The following is a 25,553-nucleotide window of genomic DNA, read 5'->3' as shown; positions in this document are numbered from 1 at the left end:
TTGGCGGCTCTCAGGGTCTCCTCTCTTCTTGCCCTCTTCATTCTTCTCTGTTCTCACCCACTTCCAAGGACCCTAGCTTCTATCTAAACTAAGTCCCCAGTTGACATCTCCAGCACACTATCTGTCATGAACATCAGACTCCTTATGTCCCCTGGCTGCTGGCCACAGAACAGGTATTCATTAAAGGTCAAGGAAGTAAAACAGAGACCCCACAGGACAAACAGGCTGACCTAGGCTCAGTGCACATCTGTAAATCATGAGGTTTGGACAACTATATTAGCTTAGAGACATAACCAGGTTCAGATGTGGGGGAGGAGTAGAAAGAAGTGAACCTGGAGTGGGGGATGGGCACTGTGCACTCTGACCATCTTCTCTGCATCTTACTGTCTTGCTTTCTTACTTTCATCTTCATCTTAGTCCTAACAACTCTGAGGAACATAGTACCCTAAATTGTAGAAAAGGAATCACTGCTCCCAGTCAACTATGTCCATGTTGGCCTTAGAAGAAAAAATATGGGTGTAAAAGATTGCAGCCTATAGATTTAACTTAAACAGAAGGAAGCATTTTATGAAAGCTGTGATGACAGGCGGAGAGAAATTAAACACTGCAGCAAGTTTCTGAGTGCCAGATTTCTATTTGTGAAAAAGACCTAGTCTTTGTGGTTAAGAGCAATATAGTTGAATGTACACTGAGTGGCCAGATTATTATGACCACCCCATCAGTACTTCTTTGGGCCACCTTTCGCCTTCAATACTGCGGCGATTCTTCTTGGCATTGACTCCACGAGATGTTGAAAGGTGATGCGAGGAATCTGACACCATGTCTGATGAATAGCACTGTCCAGTTCTGTGAGATTTTATGGTTGTGGAACCAGCTGCCTGTGGCTCTTTTAACTTCGTCCCACAAATGCTCAATTGGATTGAGATCTGGTGATTGTGGGGGCCACCTAAGCAAGGTAAAGTCTCCCTCATGTTCTTGAACCCACTCCTGCACAATATGGCGCATTGTCTTGTTGGAAGAAGCCATCTCCATTGGGATACGCCATCAAATGATAGGATGAACTTGATCAGCAACGATACTTAGGTATGTTGTGCTATTCAGACGTTGTTCCACACGAATTTAAGGGCCCAAATCATGCCAGGAAAACACGCCCCAAACCATAACACTGCCCCCACCAGCTTGAAGGGTTGTACTCATGCAGGTGGGGTGCATGCTTTCATGCTGTTTCTGCGAAATTCTCACTCTGCTATCTGCATGATGCAACTGGAAACGTGATTCATCAAACCACATGACTTTTTTCCAATGCTCGACTGTCCAATCTTTGTGTTCCTGTGCGAATTGGAGACGTTTTATCTTAGTAACTGCAGACAGCAAAGGTGTTCGAACAGGCCTTCGGCTTCCATATCCCATACGATGCAGTGTATGGCTAATTTGCCTACAAACATCAGGTGGTCATAATAATCTGGCCACTCAGTGTATTTAATATTCACCACTATTTTGTAATGGTAACTATGGGAGCAGATACCTCCCATGAGAAAATCTGGTTCCCAAGCTTTAGCTCATGCCCTCAGTAAGCTAACAGTACTAAGAGGGTAGTGACCAAAACCTGAGACAAATCTATGACCTTGGCTGGGAGTTTGGGTCCTTAGTTAGTTCATTCCTTGACTCTAAGTCACTCTGCCTCACACAGAGCAGCATGAAAGCCTTAAAGATCTATGGGTTGATCTATGAATCAATTAATTGACCTGTTTTCCAAGTTGGGGGCCAAGTGGGTAGAGAACTGAGTGAATATAGGGAAGTGGGAGTTGACCCACCTGGAGAAGGTCCTGATTGTTCCTGATGGTTCCTCTGCATATACTCACTTCCAACCAAGAATTAGGTCCTTCGGATTGGACGGCCTATAGTAAGATCTAATGTAGCCTCTTATTTTACCAAAGGAAGCTAGGACTTGATACTTGGGTTAAGTGGTGAGACCTCAAAATTACCAAATAGCTCAGTCACTCTAGGCAAGCTTTTCTATCTGGCCCACCTCCCTCCAGATCTCTGATTTGTGCATTTCCGTATGTGTGTCTGGTTATTCCTAGGGGACATCTTTAAGGACAGAAGTCCCATCTTCCTCAAGCTACAGTGCTTAAAATAGTCCAGCTTCCCAAGAACCAGTCCCAGTTTGTCATTTACCTGCAAATGGTGACGTGGAGACTGACAATGACGGATCTCCTAGGCTGTGGGTGCTGTGGCACCTTTCACCTCAGGAGTCCCATCCTAGCTTACAGGGATGGGCAGGATAGAGGCCAATGCTAGAGGAAGTATAAATTAGGTTAAAAGTAGCAATCAAATTAGAAATAGAAGCCTGAGTTAGCCCACAATGCTCTCTTCCTTGGACACTTTTTCATCTTATGTTCACAACTGCACAATCCAGCACTTGATCGTGGGTTCTTTCGCTTTGTTCACCAAATCTCCTGTGTGAAAGCCTTGACTTCCTGAACGGATTTGGGGCTTCTTTTCTGTATTCCTCCTTTTGCCTCCTTTAACGCTTAAAACAGATAGGCTCACACTGAGCCTGCTGATTATCTGCCCAGTGGTGAAAGCTACAAGTAACTATGGCAATGGGGCTGTTGATCTCTCTCTTTCAGATTTGGAAGACATCAATTTACTAACCTTCCTCAGAGTCAGGGATATGGACAGAGACAGTGCTTCCGATACCTGGCTTATTCTGTCAGTTACTTAATCACATACTGGGCAGGATCCAGGAATCTGCATCTTTATGGAGCTCTTGCAAGTGATAACTTGACCAACACTTAGACATGCAAGGAGGAGCTCATGAGTAACCTGAATTTACAGAGCAATGGATTACAACCTCTTCAAATAAATGACAGTTCAAGTCTACTTCCTACAGATAGATCCTTTATAATTTAATCCTATTTCCTATACATTTCACCAAAACCCTGCCTTCTCTGATCTCCCAGATTTCAGGTATCTCTCTTCACCATTATGCTTCTTGCCCCCAAGAGAATAAAAGAATCATCCAGAAAATTACTAATCATTTTCTGGCTTAATTATTTTCTCTACAGTTCAGCTCTTAAGTCAGAAACTCAAGAAAAATTTGTTGGCAGATCAGGAGATGAATCCTTAGAGGGAATCTAGTGTAAGAGTTAACATTAACAGCAGGTACTTTGGAATCAGATGGTCCAGGTTCTTAGTGGCAAACTAATTTTCCTGTACTTCAGTTTTCTCCTGTCAATACCTACCTCAAAAGGTTGTTTTGGCCCTAGCCAGTTTGGCTCAATGGATGGAATGTCAGCCTGCAGTCTGAAGGGTCCCGGGTTTGATCCCAGTCAGGGGCGCATGCCTGGGTTGTGGGCTTGATCCCCAGTAGAAGGCGTGCGGGAGGCAGCCGATCAATGATTCCCTCTCACCATTGATGTTTATATAAATATATATGTTTATATATATATATAAATATGTGTGTATATATATATATATATATATATATATATATATATATATTATATTTAATATTTTAAATTTGTTTTGAGGGTGAATGAAATAATACCTAGAAAGCACTTTTAAACACCTGGACAGTCCAGCACCCAGTAAATGTTAACTGCTATAATTTGTAAGAACACTCCAATATTGCACACTCCAGGCCAGAACAGTCCCAGCTTGGCAGGCTGTCAACAGGGAGCAGCTATCTGGCATGGGGAATAGGCCTGCATGGATAAAGCTTCTGGTTCCATTCTAAGAGAGAGATGCAAATGATGCAAGATTTTCCCACGAACACGAGTGTACCCATAAGCGTGTAGTGTCCCTAGGAAAATGACCCCTTCAGTACTCTACAGATCTGAAGACCCTACATAAGGAGGTCCTATTTGGGAGAATCAGTCACCAACTCTCACCCTTCTAGTCTACTACATGCAAAATGAGCTCAAGATCAATTACCTGGAATTTTAAGCAATGTTTATGCTCTGAAAGAGAACTACAAAAAAGATGTAGTTTCAAAAGACAAAACACTCTATGTTTGAGAAAGCAATGCAGTGAAGAGGCCAAAGGCTTTATAAGCAGACCAACTTCAGCTGTAGTTCTAGAGCAAATCACTGTAACCTTCTGGACCTTACCTTCTTCATCTATATAGAAATAGAATGAAGAGAGAATAATCTTTCATTGGATTGTTGTTCGGTTTGAATGAGGTAATGAGAAGAAAAGCACCAAGCATAGAGATTGGCACCCCATAAGCACTCAACTGGTACGGATTCCCTATTTCTGCCCAGAGGTCAGGTCATGGCCTACAGGCAAGGTAGATAGAATGCTTTCAGACCTGAAAGTCTCAGATATTGAGGCCTTGGGCCCCTCCCTGCCTCTCTATCCCTCCCAGACCAGCTCTTAGACCCTCTCCTTACCTTCCCAGCCCAACACTGCTACTAAATTGATGAAGCTAAAAGAGTTTGATCATGTCAGTATATTTATATGTAAACACAAAACTATTGGTATAAGATACTGAATATGAACATTTACAATTATTTTCTGAATCTGACTCAATCCATTGACATTAAATACAAAAGGAAAAGATTGTAAAATAAGAACATATACATTCAAGAGCTTATTACAGTATAAAATTATTGAGGTCTGATCAGCTACCAACCTCATCTGTGATGGAGGAAGCTTTAGGGGTTCCTGGGATTTTCTTGGGAATATAGAGCACTGGGGATCCCTGGCATATCAGGCTGGTAGGCTGGGCGCAGACAGGGATAGGCTGGGTGAATGGGAAGGAAATAGTAATTGCAGGGGGACTGCTATACCCAGTCAGGAGTTAAGATTTTTACTGTCATAGAACCCACCCAGCTTGAGCTCCAGGCTCTGGCAGGCTACTAGGCAGAAAGAACTGGTTATTTGAGTGGATATGACCAAGCTGCATAAGGAAAGGAACCTTTTGGCAAAAGAAAAAGGGACCCTAGCACATTCTCCCAGAGACAGACTCTCATGGTAGTTTCCTCCTCATACCGAGGCTCCTTCTCTTTCCTTCTAAGAAACTGCTTTTGGCTCTGGCTGCTCAGTGAGTTCATCTCTACTCCCAGGCTTCAATCCCCGAGGGATAGGAAGAGAAAAGAGAATCACAGTGGAGGTCTATTACCAAAATCAGCAAAGTAAACGGAGGAAATCATTAGGTAAGGGCAATCTAAGCTGAATTAAACCAGTGTCACCACAAACCAGTATTTTTGGCTCCAAAAGGTAGCATTCTGGAGTGAGATAAGTCATTACATAAGGATGAAGGCCTGTGGCAAAAACACGAAGAGTAGATGTACCTGTGTCCTCTTCCACAACTCTGTGGTCTGACAACAGGAGACATGATCCCCAACCCCAGCTAGTCCAGGATAAACAGTAGGGCACAAGAAGCAACGAGTCCTAAACTGCAACATGGAGCCCCAGGAACTTTTATAAAGGAGTAACTGTGTGTATATGTATTTATAGAATACCACCATATTGTCACATACAATATATATTTATATACACACGTACATATGGACCCATACACATGAGTGTGTGTGCGCGCACACACACACACGCGCGCGCACACACACACAGAATAACAGAAGAGACTCGAATACACGCTCTAGGTATAAACGTGCTTGGCACTCGGGACTTTCTCTAGAACATATAACTTGGTCAAGCTTTCTGGGAAGGAAGGTGGATGCTCACCAAACCTCCCATCAAATCCTAGCAATGGGGAAGGAATGGGAAAGAGATCTCCAGAAGAAGAAGGCATTGGAAAGGGGGAGGGGGGTCCTTTCTCACTTACCTTGCTTAGAGCCTCTAGCAAAAATCAATAGCCACAATTTGGTTTTAATAAGGCACAGTTCAATGGCAGGTGCTAGGAATTAAGAACACATTGTTGCTGGCCCTTTCTAGTAACCATTTCACCACATCTACCTAGCCAAAGGGAAAGGCCATCCTGCGTACACTGGGAGACACAAGAAGGAGGTTCATCCATGGCTTCAGTGTAACTGATGGCAGCCTATAGGCTCAGCGGTGTCCAGGGAGTTTAAGGAAGAAGGCTGGCTAGCAGGAGGAGGCTCATGGGACAGTTACTGACTCTCCATAGCCACGACGTTGTGGCTGGATGGCACCATGCCCTCCCTTTCTGCGAACTCCAGGATTGCCTTGTAGCAAAAATAGTACTGCTCGGGGGTCTGAATACTGAAGGCCCTCTGGGTCCTCATGCGGGACACCGTCTGGAACACGTTAAGGGTGCCGAGCTCCTCCAGCTGTGCCAGGCAGATGTCCAGTGAGCAGAAGGTACCTGAAGGAAGAAAGGAAGCAGTCATATGTGACCTACCTCCCCTCTCCCCACCCTTCCACGAAATAACTCAGGGAGGACTAGATTACTGAATTTAAAGGCAAGGGGCCTTAGGCCTGAACGAGTCAAGGAGGAGGGCACAGTGAGTGCTGGAGGCCGGAGAAATGAGAGGGCATATATATGGAGGGCACAGGAAGAGGTGGGAAAGGGGCAATCCTGATAGAACAACAGCACTCCCACACCTGGGCCCTAATTTTCAGACTCACAGTTTCTCCAGAGGCCTAACACAAACCCGTTCTTCCTGACCTTCTCCCAAAGGGATCTCTGACGAGAAATGCCAGCATCCCTTCAATAATCATCCCCTTAAGGCTAAAGTTGCTAACTGGATCCAGAATGGAGAGATAAAACAAGGTGGAAACCTCCCCAAGGAGAGAGATGGGAAGGAAGCAACAGCACAGCTGAGCTCTCTGAGACACCCAGGTGACTGATGGGGTCAGAAGATGACCATGCTGATGGGATGTATATAGCATCAACCCCCAGAGAACTTGGCTTGTGAAGTGTATGTTCTGGACACACACTTAGCACTAGGGATACCAGAAATACATTAAAGAAGAATTTTTCATGGCAATTCACCTCCACTGGACCAAATTCTCTTAACCTGGCAAGGAAGAGCTTGGTTATTCCTCCCCACCCTTACTGCCTCGAGAGGCTATGAGAGCTGCATCAGGTGCATTATTACCTGTCCTGCCAATGCCTGCACTGCAATGGACCACAATGGGTGGTTCAGGGCACTGCCCTTTGGAGTGTGCTCCCAAGCTGCTGACGGCCAACCTCTGCTGGCTCCTGACTGCTCTCAAGAAGTCAATGAGGGAAGCCGCTGAGGAGGGTACACCATAATCTGGCCAGCTCAGGAATTGAAAGTGAGTCACCTGGCGTTTCTGCCGCTCCTTGGATAGAAAAAGAAGAAAAGTTAATGAGGTCACTTCTGCTTGCCCTGACTACCTTCAGCTTTTCTAGTTCTTGACATCCTGGGATCTCTACCACCAAGATTCCTGCCTACCACCCTCAACTTTCTCCACAACTGCTTCTCTACAAACCCAAAGGGAAGGCTTAATGAATGGAAAGGGCAGAATTCCTATTTGTAGGATCCAGATTTCTTCTAAGTTTTATTCCTACTTAATGCCACTATTGAGATAATATGGTTATATTGGCTCTGAATTAAATATCCTGATCCTCTTCCCAGAAAAAATGGAAGTAACTTATAGGCCCCCTGGAAGCCTGCCTATTTCCCTTTGGATATTTTCTTTACAGTAATGGTTCTCCCTTAGCTTCAAAAGAGTGAGAAAATAGAAACCTGGATTTACCTCTGTGTTATGAATTTCTAGCGTTGTTTTCTTATAATGGTTCATGTTCTCCACGCCTAGATTGGTCACTGTGAGGAAGCCAAATCGGATCCGAGAGTCTTTTTCTAAAGGCCAGTACTGGCCACACTTCCTCCTGCCGCCCTCCTCAAAGCTGAAGACACACAGAGCAAGGTAAGCCTTCCGCCCTTCCTCTCCACACCATTAACCATGCCCTCCCCAGGGGCAGTAGTATCACCTCTTGCATTGTTTCTAACTTACACTTTTGGCAGAAAATAAAGAAAACCCTCATTCTAAACAGATGTAACAACAAAAATTTCTGCAAGTATTCGTTATGCAGACTTTTAGTGAGCACCTACTATATCATTTGGCCCCTTTCCTCTGGGTACTCCTCACATATCTGGGATAAATACTGGGTGGACACATAAAGACAGTAGATAAAATGTGGTGGGCCAGATTGAACTCTCCGCCTTGTACCTCAGCCACTGTTCATTTTCTTCCCCAACGAGGGCCCGTGAGGGATAGAAGAGTAGGAAAGGCACAGCTCCTAAATGCCAGCCCTGAGGTCTGTGTAAAGGCCTAAAGGCCACCTCTTTACACATCAGTGGCTCCAAGTTACTCCAAGGGGACACTTCTTCCACAACCTCCTCTCCAAATCAAAGGTGGTTGTGACAGTACCATGAGAAAGCAAAATGAGCTAACATTCTCATTAATTCTTTTCTCCTCATCTAAATAGGTTACGATTATCAGAATGATAATAGTAATACTAATGAAATAGTAATTCCTGAAGTTTTGGCAGATGTGTACACCAAAATTTCAAAAATACTATTTTCATCAAGAGCTTCCTGCCTACAAGAGCAGAAAATGGTCAAAGTGGCAGGGGAAGGGGGAGCAAGGGGAACCGGCAACTCAGACACACACTTGGCATGTCGGTGTCTGACTTGTTAATTTAAAAGGAGTGACAGTCACTGCCCTTCATTTTATTTTTCATACAGCTGCCCTTTGGAAGTATTCAAAGTGAATTGTCCCATGTTTCCTAATACTTCCTTTAGTGGATAAAGACCATGGATTAAATCTTTGACAAATTAGATCTATCGATTTCCACCATACCCTGGCTGTGTTAACTTTGGATCAGCTAAAAAAAAAAAAAAAAAAAAAAAAAAAGAGCTACAACACCTAAACTCTTGGCCCTGGCTTTCTTAATCCTCATTGCGTCTAAGAGCTAAATGCCTCTTTGCAATCACCCATGATGCATGTGTGTGTGTGTGTGTGTGTGTGTGTGTGTGTGTGTGTGTGTGTGTGGAGGGGGTCGTGGGGGGCAGAGAGCAGTGGGAAGAAAAGTGATGAACTCACCGAGTGGTCATGACAATCACCAAGACTTTTTGCTCCCATACCATGAGCCAAAAATCACGATAAGTATTCTCCAAAGGGCCTGGAATGAAAGGAGAAGACAAGGTACATGAGCGTGTTAGAAATCACATCTGCATGTTAACAAGGTCCCCAGGAGGACATGGAGGTAGGTTACAGTCCGAGAAGCACTGTTACTGAACTTCTTAGAGCCTTATCACCAGGGCTTCAACTATCATATCCAGACTGACAGTGTCAACTGTGTACAAGTCTGTAGCTGCTTTCATTTCATCTAAGCCTTATAATCAATCACCAGTTGCCAAGTGAACTGTCCCCTTCCATGTCCCATCATCTCCTCAGACTCAACATATTTGCAATTCAGCTTTCTCCTTCAAAACTAGCTTTCTCTCTACACTTTCCCATCTCTATTCACAGTACTGGCATTCTTCAATCACCCAGTCTTAAAAAGTTGAAGCCAATTCTGACCCATTTTTTCTAAAATTGTTTTTTTTAAATGTATTGATTTGAGAGGGGGGTGATGAGGGGAGAGAGAGAAAGAGAGAGGAAGAGAGAGGGAGGGAGGGAGAGAGAGAGAAAGAGAGAGAGAAACACATCCATTTGTTTTCCGCTTATTTATGCATTCATTGGTTGAGTCTTGTGTGTGCCCTGATGAGGGGGATCAAATCTGCAATCTTGGCATATCGGGATGACACTCTAACTAACTGTGCTACCCATTTTGGCCAGGGTCTTTAACCATTTTCTTTATCTAACAAGTCCTTGAGATTTTTTGCCTTTGAATTGTTTTTGTTTTTTATTCCCATCCTGATCTCTCTACTCAATTTCACTGCTATGAGAACCAACCATATCATCTTTTGTCTGAGTTACTATACTTCCATCTTGGTTTACTTTTCTGAACAGGACTCTCTCTTCCAATCTATTCTGGATACTCCTGCCTGTTTAATCTTCCTAAAAAATTGCTTCATCACAATATAGACACATTATGCTCACTTCTGCCTCTATTCCCTTGCTCAAGCCATCTCTCTCATCTCCAAGGCTTTTCACTTCCTACCCATTTTCAAGTGCTGCCTCTCCCTTGCAGCTTTCTCGGACCCCACACTCCTTGTAGGACCTCCTCTTGTCTCAGATCTTGATGGCACAGCTAGATCAAAACAGCTTAACCATTTAATGTATATGGTCTTACACCAGTCATTTCACTTTGTGAGGATTAATCCCATCTCAGCAAACATGGTGCTGGGGCAAGGGCCATGTCATCACGTTACCCTTCTGTCTTACAACCTGCACAGGAGGGCCTTCAGAGGGAACTTGGAAGATACTCGTGGGCCAGCCAACTCCCTTTCAATCAAAGAAGTAACAACTCAGGGCAGTTCCTTTTACTTTCCTAGTGCTTTTTCCTCTTCTGTTTTCAGGGAAGCACAAGGGTTGATTTTATCCTGAAAGTTTGCAGGTTTCACTACCATTTTTGCTAACATTTTTAGCAAGCACCAACACTGTATGACACTAGAATTTCCTCTGTGCAGAAGTGGACACTGTGAAGTCTTGAAAACAAACTAAATGTCTAACAAAAGAGGATTAAAGTATCGCATATCCCTAATTTAAACAATCCATATGGTAATAAGATCTGTATCTTTTGCTCTGGAAAGGAGTGCACATGATATCACCAAGTGAAAAAAAGAGACTATATAAAAAAAGCGACTATATAAAATATTTTGTTAGATATTTTATAGGTCTATACCTATTTATATGCATAGAAAAAGGTTTAGAAGGAGATGCTGAAAAATGTTAACATTATCTATGGGTCTCAGGTTTATGAGTGATTTTCATCTTCATTTTCTGTAACATATGCATTATCGTAGTATGCACATCAAAGATAAAATGAGAATACCCTTGCCCCATCTCTGACTCACAGCTTATCCAACATCTCACTACATTGTACCACGCAGCTCACAGTTTACTTACCACATTCAAACCACTGACAAGTTGGTATTGCCTATCAGAGCACCTGATACCACCCAAACTCAGGCTGGACAGAGAAGGTCATAATTTTCCCAAAGGCATGAGAGAGATTTGGAAGGCAAAGTTGTACTCCCCAGATTAGACTCTTTAACAGCAGACTTTTCTGAAGAAATAGTCACCAGTTTGTACTGACATGGGTAAAACAATCCACTGACTAGGCTTGCTAGGACTTTAAAACCAAACAGACATATTTTCAAATCCTGGCTTTGTCACTTACTAGCTGTGTGATACAAGGTCACCTAAGCTATTTGGGCTTCAGTTTGTTCATGGATTAAAAACCTTCCTTGCAAAGTCTCTATAATAATTAGATGGGGATTATGTTCCTGAAATATAATACATACTCTCAATAGAGACATATATTGTTACTAGAAATATTATGATGATTAAAAATCAGAATACTATAAATATAGCCAGGAATATTAGCCAGACAAATGAAACCAGTCTTCTCAACATCACAGGGCCCCCATCTTCTGGTACTAACACCTTCTAAACGTTATCAATGTTTGACTCAAGAAACCCTCTGTGGTATATTCTTGGAGTTTCTTCTCCTGGACAGGGCCTACAGAGCCAGCCTGAAAGAGCCAAGCCTTGCATAATTAGCAATGCTAAGCAGTACCCTTGCCTTCTAAACCTGGAGGCAGGAGCATTCTGAAGCCCCCTAAAGCCAATCCTTATCCTCTATAAGCCCAACCATACCAAGACCATCCTCCTAAATAAAGGCCCTCCTCTCTCAGGCATCACATCATATCCTATACCTGCCAACAATCTTCCCTGATTGTTCTCTTGTTTCTTCTTGAAAGGACTCCTTTTGGAGGGAGGGGTCCCTCTTAGAGAAAAATAAACCTGTGACCATAAGACCAATGGACAATGTACCAAGAATCCAAAGGCCCTTTTCCTTTTTGTTATCCCTTAACTTTTATTTTGAAAAGTGTGAAAACCTCCAAAAAGTTGAAAGAATAGTACCGTGTACTCACATTCTTTAGTTCAAAGATATAATTTTTAGCTACCATTTTGCAACGTTTGCTTTTCTCTATATAGTAGTCCCCCCTTATCTGTAGGGGATATGTTCCAAGACCCCCAGGGGATGCCTGAAACCACAGATAGTACCAAACCTATATATATACATATATATATAGATATATATAGTTTTCCCTATACATACATATGATACATAACATAAATTAGGCACAGTAAGAGATTAACAACAACCAATTTTAAAAATAAACTGTAACAAAAGTTATGTGAATGTGGTCTCTCTATCTCAAAATATCTTACTGTATTCTACTCACCCTTTTCTTGTGATGATGTGAGATGATACAATGCCTATGTGATGAGATGAATGAGGTGAATGACTTAGGCATTGTGACATAGTGATAGGTTATTGTAAGGGTGACTTGAACACAAACACTGATACTCAATGGGATAACTGAGATGGCTACTAAGTGACTAACAGGTAGGTAGCATATATAGTGTGGATACACTGCACAAAAGGTTGATTCACATCCCAGGTGGGATAGAATGGGACAGGCTAGATTTCATCATGTTACTCAGAAAGCATGCAATTTAAAACTTATGAATTTTTTATTTCTGGAACTTTCCACTTAATATTTCAGATCACAATTGACTATGGGTAACTGAAACTGCAGAAAGCAAAACCGGCCCTATCCAGTTTGGCTCCGTGGATAGAGCGCTGCCCACGGACTGAAGGGTCCTGGGTTCAGGTCCAGTCAAGGGCACGTACTTTGGTTGCAAGCTCGACATGCGGAGGCAACCAATCGATGTGTCTCACATACTAGTAGATGTTTCTCTCTCTCTGTCTCTCCTCCTCCTTTCCACTCTTTCTCTCTAAAAAACAAAAAAAAAAATCAATGGAAAAATATCCTCAGGTGAGAATTAACCAAAAATTAAAAATAAAAGCAAAACCTAAGATAAGGGGAGGCTACTGTATATAAACACACACATATTTTCCTTTTTACGGAACTATTCAAAAGTAAGTTTTAATTCTTTGGAAAATATAATAAAATAAATAAATAAATTTTAATGTAATTCTAACTCCCATAAATAAACACTGTTTATTTTTGGTAAACAAACAAACAAACAAACAAAAGTGTCATCATGCTCTCCCTCTGTCTCCTCTGGGGAGCATGCCTTTGCCTTTGCCTTCACCTCTTCTTCCCCTCAGGCACATCCCTTAGCTCTGCCTCGCTTTCTCCTTCTGCCTCTGTAACTTGTTTCCTTAGCCCAAGCAGCCCAGCTGACTCACTTCTACTACCTCTGTAACTTTCTAAATAAACTTTCTTATAACTTGGAACAAAAAAAAGTAAGTTTTAGACATTATGACATTTCACTCCTACATACTTGAACACATATTTAGAATAACAAAGATATTCTCCTACAGAACAATAGCATTATCATACTTAAGTAATTAAACACTGATACAATAATATTATCTAATGCATAGTTTCCAATTGTCCCAACAGTTTGTCCTTAACAGTTTTATTCTCCAAACACAGGTTTCAATCATGGATCACACATTAACTTTAGTTATCATGTCTCTTTAGTCTCCTTTAAACTAGAACAGTTCTCTTGACTTTTTTTTATGGCATGAACTTTGAAGAGTGTAAGCCAGTTTTCTTATTGTATGTCCAAAATCTGGATTTGTCTGGTTTCTCATGATTAGATTTGAACTTAAAAGCTATCAACATACAACATAGGCTGATAATGTTCTCACTGTTTCACAACAGGAGTCATATAATATATGTTTGTCCATTATTGGTGCTAAGTTTGATCAGCTGGTAAAAGAAGTATCCACCAAAATTGTTTTTATTTTATTTTTTTGTTAATCCTCACCATAGGTTATCTTTTCCATTGATTTTTTTTTTAAGAGAGAGTAGAATAGCTCTAGCTGGTTTGGCTCAAGGGATAAGAGCGTTCTGAAGGGTCCCCGGTTCGGTTCAGGTCAAGGGCACATGCCCGGGTTATGGGCTCAATCCTCAGTGGGGGGTGTGCAGGAGGCAGCCGATCAATGATTCTCTCTCATCATTGATGTTTCTATCTCTCTCTCCCTCTCCCTTCCTCTCTGAAATCAATAAAAATATTTTAAAGAGAGAGAGAGGAATAGATGGGGAGAGACATAGAGAGAAACATCGATGTGAGAGAGACACATTGACCATCTGCCTCCCACATGCTGGGGATTGAGCCTACAATCAAGTTATATGCCCTTGTCTGGAATCATATCAGCGATCCTTAAGTCTGCAGACTGATGCTCTAACCACTGAGGCAAACTTGCTAGGGCTCCATCAGATCTTTTGCTGGCCATGTTCTGCAATGGTCAAAGGGCCTTGAGACCATACGGGCCTGTTATGTCCTCCTGTGTTGTGATTTCTTTCCACCTTCTTAGAAGGCAACCTGATATTCTCCTTGAGATGGCAGAGGCCAGGTAGGGGGAGTAGTAGGCACACAGCAGCATTTATAAAAGCTCCATCTGAAACCCTGAGAACATAGTACTTCACTCTCAGAAGACTGCTGAGGTGCTCTGTGATGGTACAGGGATCAGCAAAGCTTCTCAGGACATCCACACCCATTCAAGATTGGACTTAATTTCCGGGAAGTCCCACTGCCATTCCTGGCCTTCTACTGGCCATAAAGAGCATTTAATTGGCCAATGAGTTCTTCTGATATCCTATCTCCGTGGGTTGGCAATACTAAGACAGAGTCCAAAAATTGTACTAGTGCTGTGTGTTGAAATTTCCAATTAATCTCTATGCAGTGAGTTTCCAGGCACATATGTATAAACTCCGCACCTCTTATCTGCCTTCTTCAATAACCCCCAATCTTTATGAAAAACCAAGATCTAATGGCCACAACATCACAGAAAGTAACCATTCCTTTAAAAATTATGCTATCATCTGGTGCAAAGAACTACAGGTAGATGACTCAAAACCAATTTGTGAGGGATGGACTAACTTACCTTGTGTACCAATGTAAGCATTCTTCTGCTTATAGCCATCCATGAAACTGGCATTGATGTAATCTGTCTAATGATAAAAAGGAAACATCATTGTAGCTGTGTGGAATACACCATTTGGGTGGGAAAATAATGTACTAGTAGGTAAATAAAACCAAGGGTATGGCTATTCTTGTCAGGAAAAAAAAAAGAGAGAAGCAAAAAGGCCAAGTCAATTCAAAACCTCACTTCCACAAATATTGCTGGAACAACTGGATATCTACATGCAGAAAAAGAAAAAAACCAAGCTGAGTCCTTCCTCACACCATACACAAAAACTGACTCAAAATGGATCACAGACCTAATGTAAAAGCTAAAACTATAAAACTCCTAGAAGAATCTATGGGATTAAATCTTTTTGACATTAGGTTAGACATGGCCTTCTTAAATATGACACTAAAATCACAAGCAGCAGCCTGGCCAGCAGTGGTTGAGTGTTGACCTATGAACCAAGAGATCACAGTTTGATTCCCGGTCGGGGCACGTGCCCAGGTTACAGGCTCGATCCCCAATAGGAGATGTGCAGGAGGCAGCCAATCAAGGACTCTCTCTCATCATTGATGTTTCTCTCTCTCTCTCTCCCTCTCCCTCCTTCTCTGAAATCAATAAATAACTATATTTTAAAAATTAGCCCTAACCGGTTTGGCTCAGTGGATAGAGCGACAGCCTGCGGACTGAAGGGTCCCAGGTTCAATTCTGGTCAAGGGCATGTACCTTGGATGTGGGCACATCCCTGGTAGGGAGTGTGCAGGAGGCAGCTGAATCGATGTTTCTTTCTCATCGATGTTTCTAACTCTCTATCCCTCTCCTTCCTCTCTGTATAAAATCAATAAAATATATATTTTAAAAAATTATAAGCCATCAAAGGAAAAAAGAACACAGATAAATTCAACGCATTAAAATTGAAAACTTTTGTGCTTCAAATGATACCATCAAGAAAGTGAAAACAAACAAAAAATACCACAGAATGCATATATTTGAAAAGAGATTTATACCTAGAATATATAAAGAATTATCACAACTCAACAGTAAAAAGACAACCCAATTTTATTTTAATTTTTTAAATAGATTTTAGAGAGGGAGACAGGGAGAGAAAGAGAAACATCGACGTGAGAGAGACACATCTATCAGTTGCTTCCTGAAACGTGCCCCAACCAGGGATGAAACCCCAAACCTGCTACCGTCCAGTGCACAGGATGACACTACAGCCAATGGAGCCACATCGCCAGGGCAAAGGCAACCCAACTTTAAAATGGGCAGAATAACTATTTCTCCTAAGAAGATGTACAAGTTAAAATCATAACAAGATACCATTTCACACCCACTAAGATGAATATAGGTAAGAGATAATAAATGTTGGCAAAAATGTGGAGAAATTAAAACCCTCATTCATTGCTAGTAGTAATGTAAAATGTTGTAGGCACTTTGGAAAAGAGTCTGGCAGTTCCTCAAAATGTTAAACACAGTTAACATATGACCCAGAATTCTACTTAGGAAAATGGAGTTTATTTTTCAGGTGATTAAAAAGTTGATTGTGGTATTGGCTGCACAATTCTGTGAATACATTTTTTTAAAATTTCTTTATTGATTAAGGTATCACATATTTGTCCTCATCCCCCCATTCCCATCCCACACCCCTCCCCACAGATGCCCCCACCCCCCTGTTGAACTTAGCCATTGGTTAGGCTCATATGCTTGCACACAAGTCCTTTGGTTGATCTCTCCCCCTCTCCCCCCACCTTCCCCTACCCTCCCTCTGAGGCCCGACAGTCTGATCGATGCCTCCCTGTCTCCGGGTCTGTTCTTGTTCATCAGTCTATGTTGTTCATCATTTCCCCTAGATGAGTGAGATCATGTGCTACTAGAGATACACTTATAAGAACCGAAAATGAGACAAGCAATAATGGTTATGCTGACATGCAAATGAATCAGTCTGTAGTGAGTTTCTTTCTGGGCCAACAGTTCTTTTGAGACCCAATTTCAATGTCCACCAGTTCCTTATGTGTACATGTCAGCCATGACATTTCAGTTCTGGATGGTGGACAAATACCATACAATTTATCCATTTAAAGTGTATAATTCAATAGTTTTAAAAAATGTATTCACAAAGAATACATTTTTTAAAACTATTGAATTATACACTTTAAATGGATAAATTGTATGGTATGTCAATTATATATCAAGAAAGCTATTATTAAAATCAAAGGAAGGGAGGGAGGGAGGGAGGGAGGGAGGGAGGGAGGGAGGGAGGGAGGGAGGGAGGGAGGGAGGGAGGGAGGGAGGAGGGAAGGGAGGGAGGGAAGGGAGGGAGGGAGGGAGGGAAGGGAGGGAAGGAAGGGAAGGGAGGGAGGGAGGGAGGGAGGGCGGGAAGGGAGGGAAGGAAGGGAGGGAGGGAGGGCGGGAAGGGAGGGAAGGAAGGGAAGGGAGGGAGGGAGGAGGGATGGGAGGGAGGGAGGGAGGAACACTTGCAGGACTACAGCTCAGAACCAAAAAGGAGGCAAGCCAAGCACCTGAGCAGGACATCCTGTCAATGCGGCCACACATGAAAGGCAAAGTGTGACTGAAAAAGGAAGAAAGCTATACCTCATATCTAGGACCATCAGCAGCACGGGCCTCACACCCAGGCTCCATTACTACCTGAATATTCAATGGAAACTATGACTAATAGCTTTATGATTTCAGGAGCAAATCTGGTGAACAATTCACCCGACTCCCCCATTTACTGTGGAAATAAAGCCTCTGTCATTGTTTATAGTAATGAGAGGGATTATAACTCAAGTGATGATCTTCAGATTAATTACACGATAACTAGAATAGTCTCCTGGTACACTAAGATTCACTCATTCCTAAACAAATAATTTACTGAACGTCTGTTATATACCAGGCACTGTTCTAAGTATTGGAGACAGAGCACTCAGCAAAACATAAATATAGATATCTCTGACTCCAGAGCCCCAACTTAGCCCTTATATTCTGCTTGTTCATAGCATATACTGTGACAATCTCAATAATACTGATGAATTTGCCCTCAGTCAGCCAGGCTCTTAACTAATGCTCCTGCAAGAAAACCTTCTGTAAGGGTCCTAGACTGGAATTCAGTTTATGTGCTTAAAACATTAAGGTTACAAGATCCATGCACTATATACAAGGCAATGATTTTCTAAAAACTTATCCCCTAGAAAAAGAAGAAGGGATTTAACAATTCCCTATAATATGTGTCATGTTAAAGTTAAGGGTACTATTTAAATTCCTTTACTTTCAATCTCAACCAATGCTGTTTTTGTGGGTGTTTTTTTTAAATGTGTATATAAGCCACCAGACAAAACTGGTATAAAAGAAGGAAAAAGAAAAAAATGTAATACTTTTTTAGTCATTGACCTCAAAATTGTAAGTGCTGGATGTTGCTGTAAACAAATTATATTAAGGAGGACTTTAAAAAGGAGTAAATGGCCCAGCCAGTGTGGCTCGATGGTTGAGCATGAACTTATGAACCAAGAGATCTGGGCACATGCCTGGGTTGTGGGCTCAATCCCCAGGAGGGGACATGCAGGAGGCAGTCGATCAATGATTCTCTGTCATCATTGATGTTCCTATCTTTCTCTCCCTCTCCCATCCTCTCTAAAATCAATAAAAATATTTTTTTAAGAAAAGGAGTAAGTGAATAATTATGCTATAGACAATGCATGAGGTACAGGATGAATGAAAAAAAAAAACTGCGCTAGTGTTATGCTAATAGATTTTTCTGGTTTAGAATAAGCTTTCCAGTAACATCACCAAGTACTTAAAAGGAAATAAAAATGATGTGCTCTAGAAAACTTTTATATTAACTCAAAAAGTAGATCCAAATGAGGACAAAACACTGATGTTAAATGTTTGAACAACATTTTCACTAAATATCTCTACTAATGCATTATATGTGATAAAAATATATATCTATTGATTTCAGAGAGAGGAAGGGAGAGGGAGAGAGAGATAGAAACATTAATGAGAGAGAAACATCAATCGGCTGCCTCTTTTTTTTTTTTTTTTTAAATATATTTTATTGAGTTTTTACAGAGTGGAAGAGAGAGAGATAGAGAGTTAGAAACATCGATGGGAATGTGCCTGCAACCAAGGTACATGCCTTTGACCGGAATCGAACCTGGGACCCTTGAGTCCGCAGGCCGACGCTCTATCCACTGAGCCAAACCAGTTTCGGCGTCGGCTGCCTCTTGCACACCCCACACTGGGGATCCAGCCCGCAACCCGGGCATGTGCCCTGACCCGGAACCGAATCAGTGACCTCCTGGTGCATGGGATGATTCTCAACCAACTGAGTCACAATCAGCCATGGCAATAATTTATCAGGCACCTACAAAATACCAGACCTTGTGCTATCAGCATTTACATAAAGTATGTCATTTAATCTCCACTTAATACTATGAGATGGACATATAGGGACTTGCCTATGGTAACAATAGACTAGTATGTAGCAACATCAAAACTCAAACAGTAAAAGAAAAAAAAAAAAACTCAAACAGTATCTTTCTGACTTAGAATCCATGTTCTTTCAACTATAGTATTAGTAAGCTTCACTTTGTAAGAGGTTTAAATTTCCCTCAGTACTCCTGAAAAGATGGAATTTATCTGTCTACCTGAGTGTGGCCACTTCGTTTTATCAGTTTTACTCTTGTTTGGTCCAGGCAGGGTACATCCCCATAGCGGTTCTTCTCTAGGTTTCCTGGAGACCTGAAGAAAATGAAATAAGCAAAATAAAGAAAAAGAAAAAGTGGGGGTAGTATGTATGTGTACGTACAAAGCCTGGCAGTACTAAGGTGGGTGTCAGTTACTGTCAGGGGCAGGTATATTGAGCTTTTCATGATCTAGTCTATATAATTCCATATCATTTAATATTTTAATAATAAGGAAGTACTATAGAAATATTTCCATTCAAAAAAGAAAAAAAGAGAAATAGAGGTACAACACCAAAAAAATCTAGCTGCAAATAACATTTTCTACTACTCATTTCCAAAAAGATATTCAAAATAAATCTCTTAAGTTCCAGTTTAACAAGGTAGGTTGGTAACATGTTTGACGCCAGTCCATCCAGCAACCTCATTAAAATAAAGGAGCCCCTCCAGTTGTGGCTCAGTGTTTGAGCATTGACCTAGGAACCAAGAGGTCACAGTTCAATTCCTGTTTGGGCACATGCCAGGGTTGTGGGCTCAGTACCCTCATCCATGTTTCTATCTCTCCATCCCTCACCCTTCTTCTCTTTCTAAAATCCTATATAACAAAAGTCTAATATGCTAAGTGTCCGGTCGTTTGATCATCCGTTCAACCAATCAAAGTGTAATATGCTAATGATATGCTAAGGCTGCTCAACCGCTTGCTATGGTGTGCACTGACCACCAGGGGGCAGACACTCTGACCAGTAGGTTAGCTTGCTGCTGGGATCTGGCTGATCGGGACTGAGCGAGACAGGCTGAACACACCCTGGAGCCCTCCCTGGTCCCTCCCTGTCTGGCCAACCTCCCTGGGGCCCTCCCTGGCCCTGATCATGCACCGGTGGGGTCCCTTGGCCTGGCCTGTGCTCTCTCTCAATCCAGGACCCCTTGAGGGATGTCAGAGCGCCAGTTTTGGCCGATCCCGCAGGCCAGGCTGAGGGACCCCACTGGTACACGAATTCGTGACCGGGCCACTAGTAAAAATAATAAATAAATAAATAAATAAATTTTTATAAAAGGAACTAATCAGTACAAACCCAAAAGTGACAGCAGAGTCATAAGTGAACAAAGAGGATTACACCCATTTTGGCAGAGAGAAAAATGGAAGGATTTTTGCTGACTTGGCCAATTATAGAAAGCTAGAACTTCTGGCCCTGCATGGCTCAGTGGTTGAGCATCAATCTATGAACCAGGAGGTCACGGTTTGATTCCCAGTCAGGGCACATGTGGGGTTTCCGACTCCATCCCCAGTAGGGGGCATGCAGGAGGCACCCTATCAGTGATTCTCTCTGATCATTGATGTTTCTACCTCTCTCTGCCCCTTCCTCTCTGAAATTAATAAAATAAAAAAAAAGAAAGAAAAAAGAAAGAAAGAAAGAAAGAAAGAAAGAAAGAAAGGGGGGAAACAAAGATGGTGGCATAGGTAAACACACCTGAACTTGCTGCCTCACACAACCACTTCAAAACTACAACTAAAAGACAAAACAGACACCATCCAGAACCACAGGAAGGCTGGCTGAGTGGAAATTCTACAACCAGAAGGGAAGAGAAAAGCACACTGAGACTCAGAGGAGCTGCGGAAGTAAAGTGCAGAGGTACGGAGGTACAGAGGCTCGTGCACGGAGAGGGCTGGCAACTGAGTGCACGGCTGGCTTTCTCAATCGGGAGGGAGACAAAAGCTCCCAACTGCTCTGAACTCCAGTTCGGGGCGAGACTCTGGGGACCCAGACTCATACGGGGAGAAACTGAACTGTCTGGCAGTGGGCAAAACTCGAGGGTGGCTTTCTCTCAGAGGTGCTTGCAGCGATTACTGCGGGACACTGAGACCAAGGGGCCTCTTAGGGCAAGGCTGACGGGAAGCCATTGTTGTTTGCACCAACCTTAGATCCCGCCCCATGACACCATTGCAATTTGCTCTACCCCAAGAGTCCACCCCATTCAAGCTGAGCCCAGAGGCTTTTGCATATGAATGGCCTGGTCCTTTGAAATCTAAACTTACCTAACAAACTGCAGCTGAGTCAGTGAGACCCAGAACATCCAAAAGAAGGCCCAAGGCCCCACAGCAGCTTGCACTGCTTCACAGCTGGGCCTCATCTGGGCACCTCCAAACTCCAAACAAAGAAGAGGAATCTGCAGATCTCTCCATAGCTCCTGCTGGGTGGCCTCTGGCAGAGGCTAAATTAGCACCTCCTTGGAGATCCAAGAGTCAGTGTACCCAGTGGTCAGAGTGGGACCATCCAGATTACAACTCCTCAGATCCATAAGGGACACACTCAGGAGGCAGACTCAGTGAGCACCAAAGCCCCACTGAAGCAAGTTTTGCCTCATAAGGGTGTCTCCAGCACAGAAGTTCTCCCAGCATAGACACAGCTGATCCTCACAGCCAATTGGCCTGGTGGTCAATTCCTCCCAGTGATACCAACAACAATCAAGGCTTAACTACAAGACTGTGCACACAGCCCACAAAGGGTTGCACCAAGAGTGTCCACCTCAGGTAACTGGGGAGGCTGAGCCACTGGGCCCTATAGGACACCTCGCACACAAAGCCACTCTATCAACTCAGGGAAGCAGCCAAAATGTGGAGACAAAGAAACAGGTCACAAATGAAAGAAATGTAGGAAAGCAAACTACTGGATATAGAGTTCAAAATCATGGTTATAAGGTTTTCCAAGAATTTTCTAGAAAAGGCCGATAAATTTAGTGAGACCCTCGAGGATATGAAAAAGGACCAACTAGAAATTAAGCATACACGGACTGAAATAAAATATAATATACAGAGATCCAACAGCAGACTAGAGGATCGCAAGAATCAAGTCAAAGATTTGAAATACAAAGAAGCAAAAACCACCCAACCGGAAAAGCAAAAAGAAAAAGAATCCAAAAATATGAAGATACTGTAAGGAGCCTCTGGGACAACTTCAAGTGTACCAACATCTGAATTATGGGGGTGCCAGAAGAAGAGAGAGAGCAAGATACTGAAAACCTATTTGAAGAAATAATGACAGAAAACTTCCCCCACCTGGTGAAAGAAACAGACTTACAAGTCCAGGAAGCACAGAGAACCCCAAACAAAAGGAATCCAAAGAGGACCACACCAAGACACATCATAATTAAAATGCCAAGAGCAAAAGACAAAGAGAGAATATTAAAAGCAGCAAGGGAAAAACAGTTAGTTACCTACAAGGGAGCACCCATACGATTGTCAGCTGATTTCTCAACAGAAACTATGCAGGCCAGACAGGATTGGCAAGAAATATTCAAAGTGATGAATAGCAAGAACCTACAACCAAGATTACTCTACCCAGCAAAGATATCATTCAGAATTGAATGTTAGATAAAGGGCTTCCCAGCCAAGAAAAAGCTAAAGGAGTTCATCACCACCAAACCAGAATTATATGAAATGCTGAAAGGTATTCTTTAAGAAGAGGAAGAAGAAGAAAAAGGTAAAGATAAAAATTATGAACAACAAATAGATATCTATCAATAAGTCAATCTAAAGATCAAGTGAATAAAAAATCTGATGAACAGAATAAACTGGTGAATGTAATAGAATCAGGGGCATAGAAAGGGAGTGGACTGACAATTCTCGGGGGGAAAGGGGTGTGGGGGTGCAGGAAGAGACTGGACAAAATTCGTACACCTATTGATGAGGACAGTGGGGTGGGGGTAAGGGCAGAGGGTGGGGTGAGAACCGGGTGGAGGGGAGCTATGGGGGGAAAAAAGAGGAACAGTTGTAATAATCTGAGCAATAAAGATTTAATAAAAAGGAAGGAAGGAAGGGAGGGAGGGAGGGAGGGAAAAAAGGGAGGGAGGGAAGAAGGGAGGGAGGAGAGAAGGGAGGGAGGAAGCTAGGACCCATAGAGGTATTTATAGAGATACATAATGACTCACCCTTACAAATCCCACACCCTGTAAGGCAAGGTGAGGCATAGGACTAAAAACAGAGGGATAAATAAAAATCTGAATGACAGTGAGAATACCTTGCCCCACTCTCCCTGTCTTATCCTGTCTTACACTCAGATCCACGCTTGGACCCTACCAGTCAAGAGAGTGGAGAATTCCTCTCTGGAAAAAGTGAATAGCCCTACATAAAAGAATTCTGTCATTAGGAGTAAATAAACAACAAGCTAGCTGACCAGTTTAATTTGAAGCTCACACATGCAGCTTTAAAAAAAAAAAATTCCATTCTTCTTCTTCTTTTTTTTCCCAAGAGGAAGGGAGAAGGAGAGAGAAGTTGAAACATCAAAGATGAGAGAGAATCACTAATCGGCTGCTTGCAACCCAGCTTCTGCGCACACACACACACACACACACACACACCCGCCCCACTGGGGACCAAGCCTGCAACCCGGGCATGTGCCCTTGACTGGAATCGAACCCAGGACCCCTCAGTCCACAGGCCGATGCTCTATTCACTAAGCCAAATCAGCTAGGGCCAAGCAGCTTTTAAGGACCCCACTCCTAAGTGTGAACTAACAGCCAAGGATCTCCAGGTAGTTAAGAAAAGCCCTTAACACAAAAGAGATCAATTCAAATACTACTTGGGGCGTGGGGGGGGGGGGGGAGCACAAAATAGAGTTTATATGAGAAAATGAGTTCTAAAGGGGTACAATTAATAGCCTCAAAGAAAAAAGGTACTGCATACATGAAATAAGAATAGGATGCAATGAAAAAGGAACAAAGAAGAAAAGCTCTTAGAAATTAAAAAACATATCCAAGATAAGAATTTTAAAAGAAAAGATGAAAGAGAAAGTAGAGGAAATTTCCCAGAATAGGGAAAAAAACATCAAAGTGATGCAAAATATGAAAAATTTAAGAAAATAAGAGAATCATTCTAGACAGAACTTGGAAAACTTTGGCCTGGCTACCTGAGTTTATAAGTAAAAGTTTTATTGTAACACAACCAAGCCCATCAGTTTAGTGCTGTCTGTGGCTACGTTCACACTACAATGGCAGAGTTGAATACTTACAATAGACTGCAAAGGCTCATGAGCCTAAAATATTTACCATCTTGCCCTTTTAAAAAAGTTTTGTCAATCTCTGCTTTAGGAAATGTAACCAGACTGACAGGAACATCCCAGTGAGAAAGAATTGACATAATACAAGGAGAGAAAGAATGGGGAAAAAAGTTTTTTAAAGTCCCAGAATTAAAGAACACAAGCTTTCAAAGTAAAAGAACCTATTACGCACCGAACAAAATGAATGAAAAAATGATTCACACCAAGGCACATCATTGTGACATTTTAAAACAGAAAGATACAGATCTAAAAGTCTCCAAAGAAAAAAAAATATTTAGAAAGACTTGAGAAGGAATAAGAATAACATCAAACAATTTAGTAGTTTTAGGTTTGAAAGAATAATTGAATCAATACCCCTCCCTCGGGAATTGACTTTCAGGGCATTTCACAAAGGACATTCCAAAAAAAAAAAGATAACAAAAAACAAAACAAAACAAAAAAGAAATTAAAAAAAAAAAGAAAAAAAAAGAAAGAAAAAAAAAAACAAAAACAAAGGACATTCCACTTGCTAAGACCATTCATTATCTTTCCTCTCAGGGCTCGCCTAGAGAATTCTCTGCCCAGAAAAAGCCTGCGTAGAGTCCTTTAAAACCTCTGACTCCCCATCCCTGCGTGCTGGTGCCATTTGGGGGCTCAGCCCATCGGGTTTTCTAGATGACCTAATAAATTCATAATTCTTTACCCCCTTTGGCCTCGTGTGTTCCTCCTTCGGCGACCCTAATAAGTAGCATTTTTAGTAATTAGAAAGACATTGCATTAAAAATTCAGAGAGAAAATTATTTCCAACCT

The 25,553-nt window shown here is 42.1% G+C and overlaps 1 protein-coding gene and 1 long non-coding RNA gene across 5 annotated transcripts in view; one reads left to right on the top strand and one right to left on the bottom strand.

Annotated features, from left to right (window-relative positions):
• Positions 1 to 4,440: 4,440 nt before the first annotated feature.
• Positions 4,441 to 25,553, bottom strand: part of PTPN9 (protein tyrosine phosphatase non-receptor type 9) — a 126,941-nt gene continuing 105,828 nt past the window's right edge. For all 4 annotated transcript variants that reach the window (XM_028133409.2, XM_054716670.1, XM_008157051.3 and 1 more), the window contains 6 exons: positions 19,675 to 19,768; positions 15,005 to 15,071; positions 9,007 to 9,085; positions 7,657 to 7,807; positions 7,032 to 7,239; positions 4,441 to 6,295 (listed from right to left, as the gene is read on the bottom strand). In XM_028133409.2, coding sequence (XP_027989210.2) covers positions 6,081 to 6,295; positions 7,032 to 7,239; positions 7,657 to 7,807; positions 9,007 to 9,085; positions 15,005 to 15,071; positions 19,675 to 19,768 — 814 coding nt within the window. In that variant the 3' untranslated portion in view covers positions 4,441 to 6,080. The remainder of the gene's footprint in view (positions 6,296 to 7,031; positions 7,240 to 7,656; positions 7,808 to 9,006; positions 9,086 to 15,004; positions 15,072 to 19,674; positions 19,769 to 25,553) is intronic.
• The window catches only part of LOC129149190 (uncharacterized), a 52,527-nt gene continuing 34,099 nt past the window's right edge, over positions 7,126 to 25,553 (top strand). Inside the window, exons 1-2 of the long non-coding RNA XR_008556176.1 lie at positions 7,126 to 7,212; positions 7,717 to 7,827. This is a non-coding gene — a long non-coding RNA (uncharacterized LOC129149190). The remainder of the gene's footprint in view (positions 7,213 to 7,716; positions 7,828 to 25,553) is intronic.

Source organism: Eptesicus fuscus, chromosome 5 (genome assembly GCF_027574615.1).
Source record: "Eptesicus fuscus isolate TK198812 chromosome 5, DD_ASM_mEF_20220401, whole genome shotgun sequence".
Taxonomy (NCBI): Eukaryota; Metazoa; Chordata; class Mammalia; order Chiroptera; family Vespertilionidae; genus Eptesicus; species Eptesicus fuscus.
Note: the sequence above shows the minus strand (reverse complement) of the source record. Positions and strands in the feature narration are given on the sequence as shown.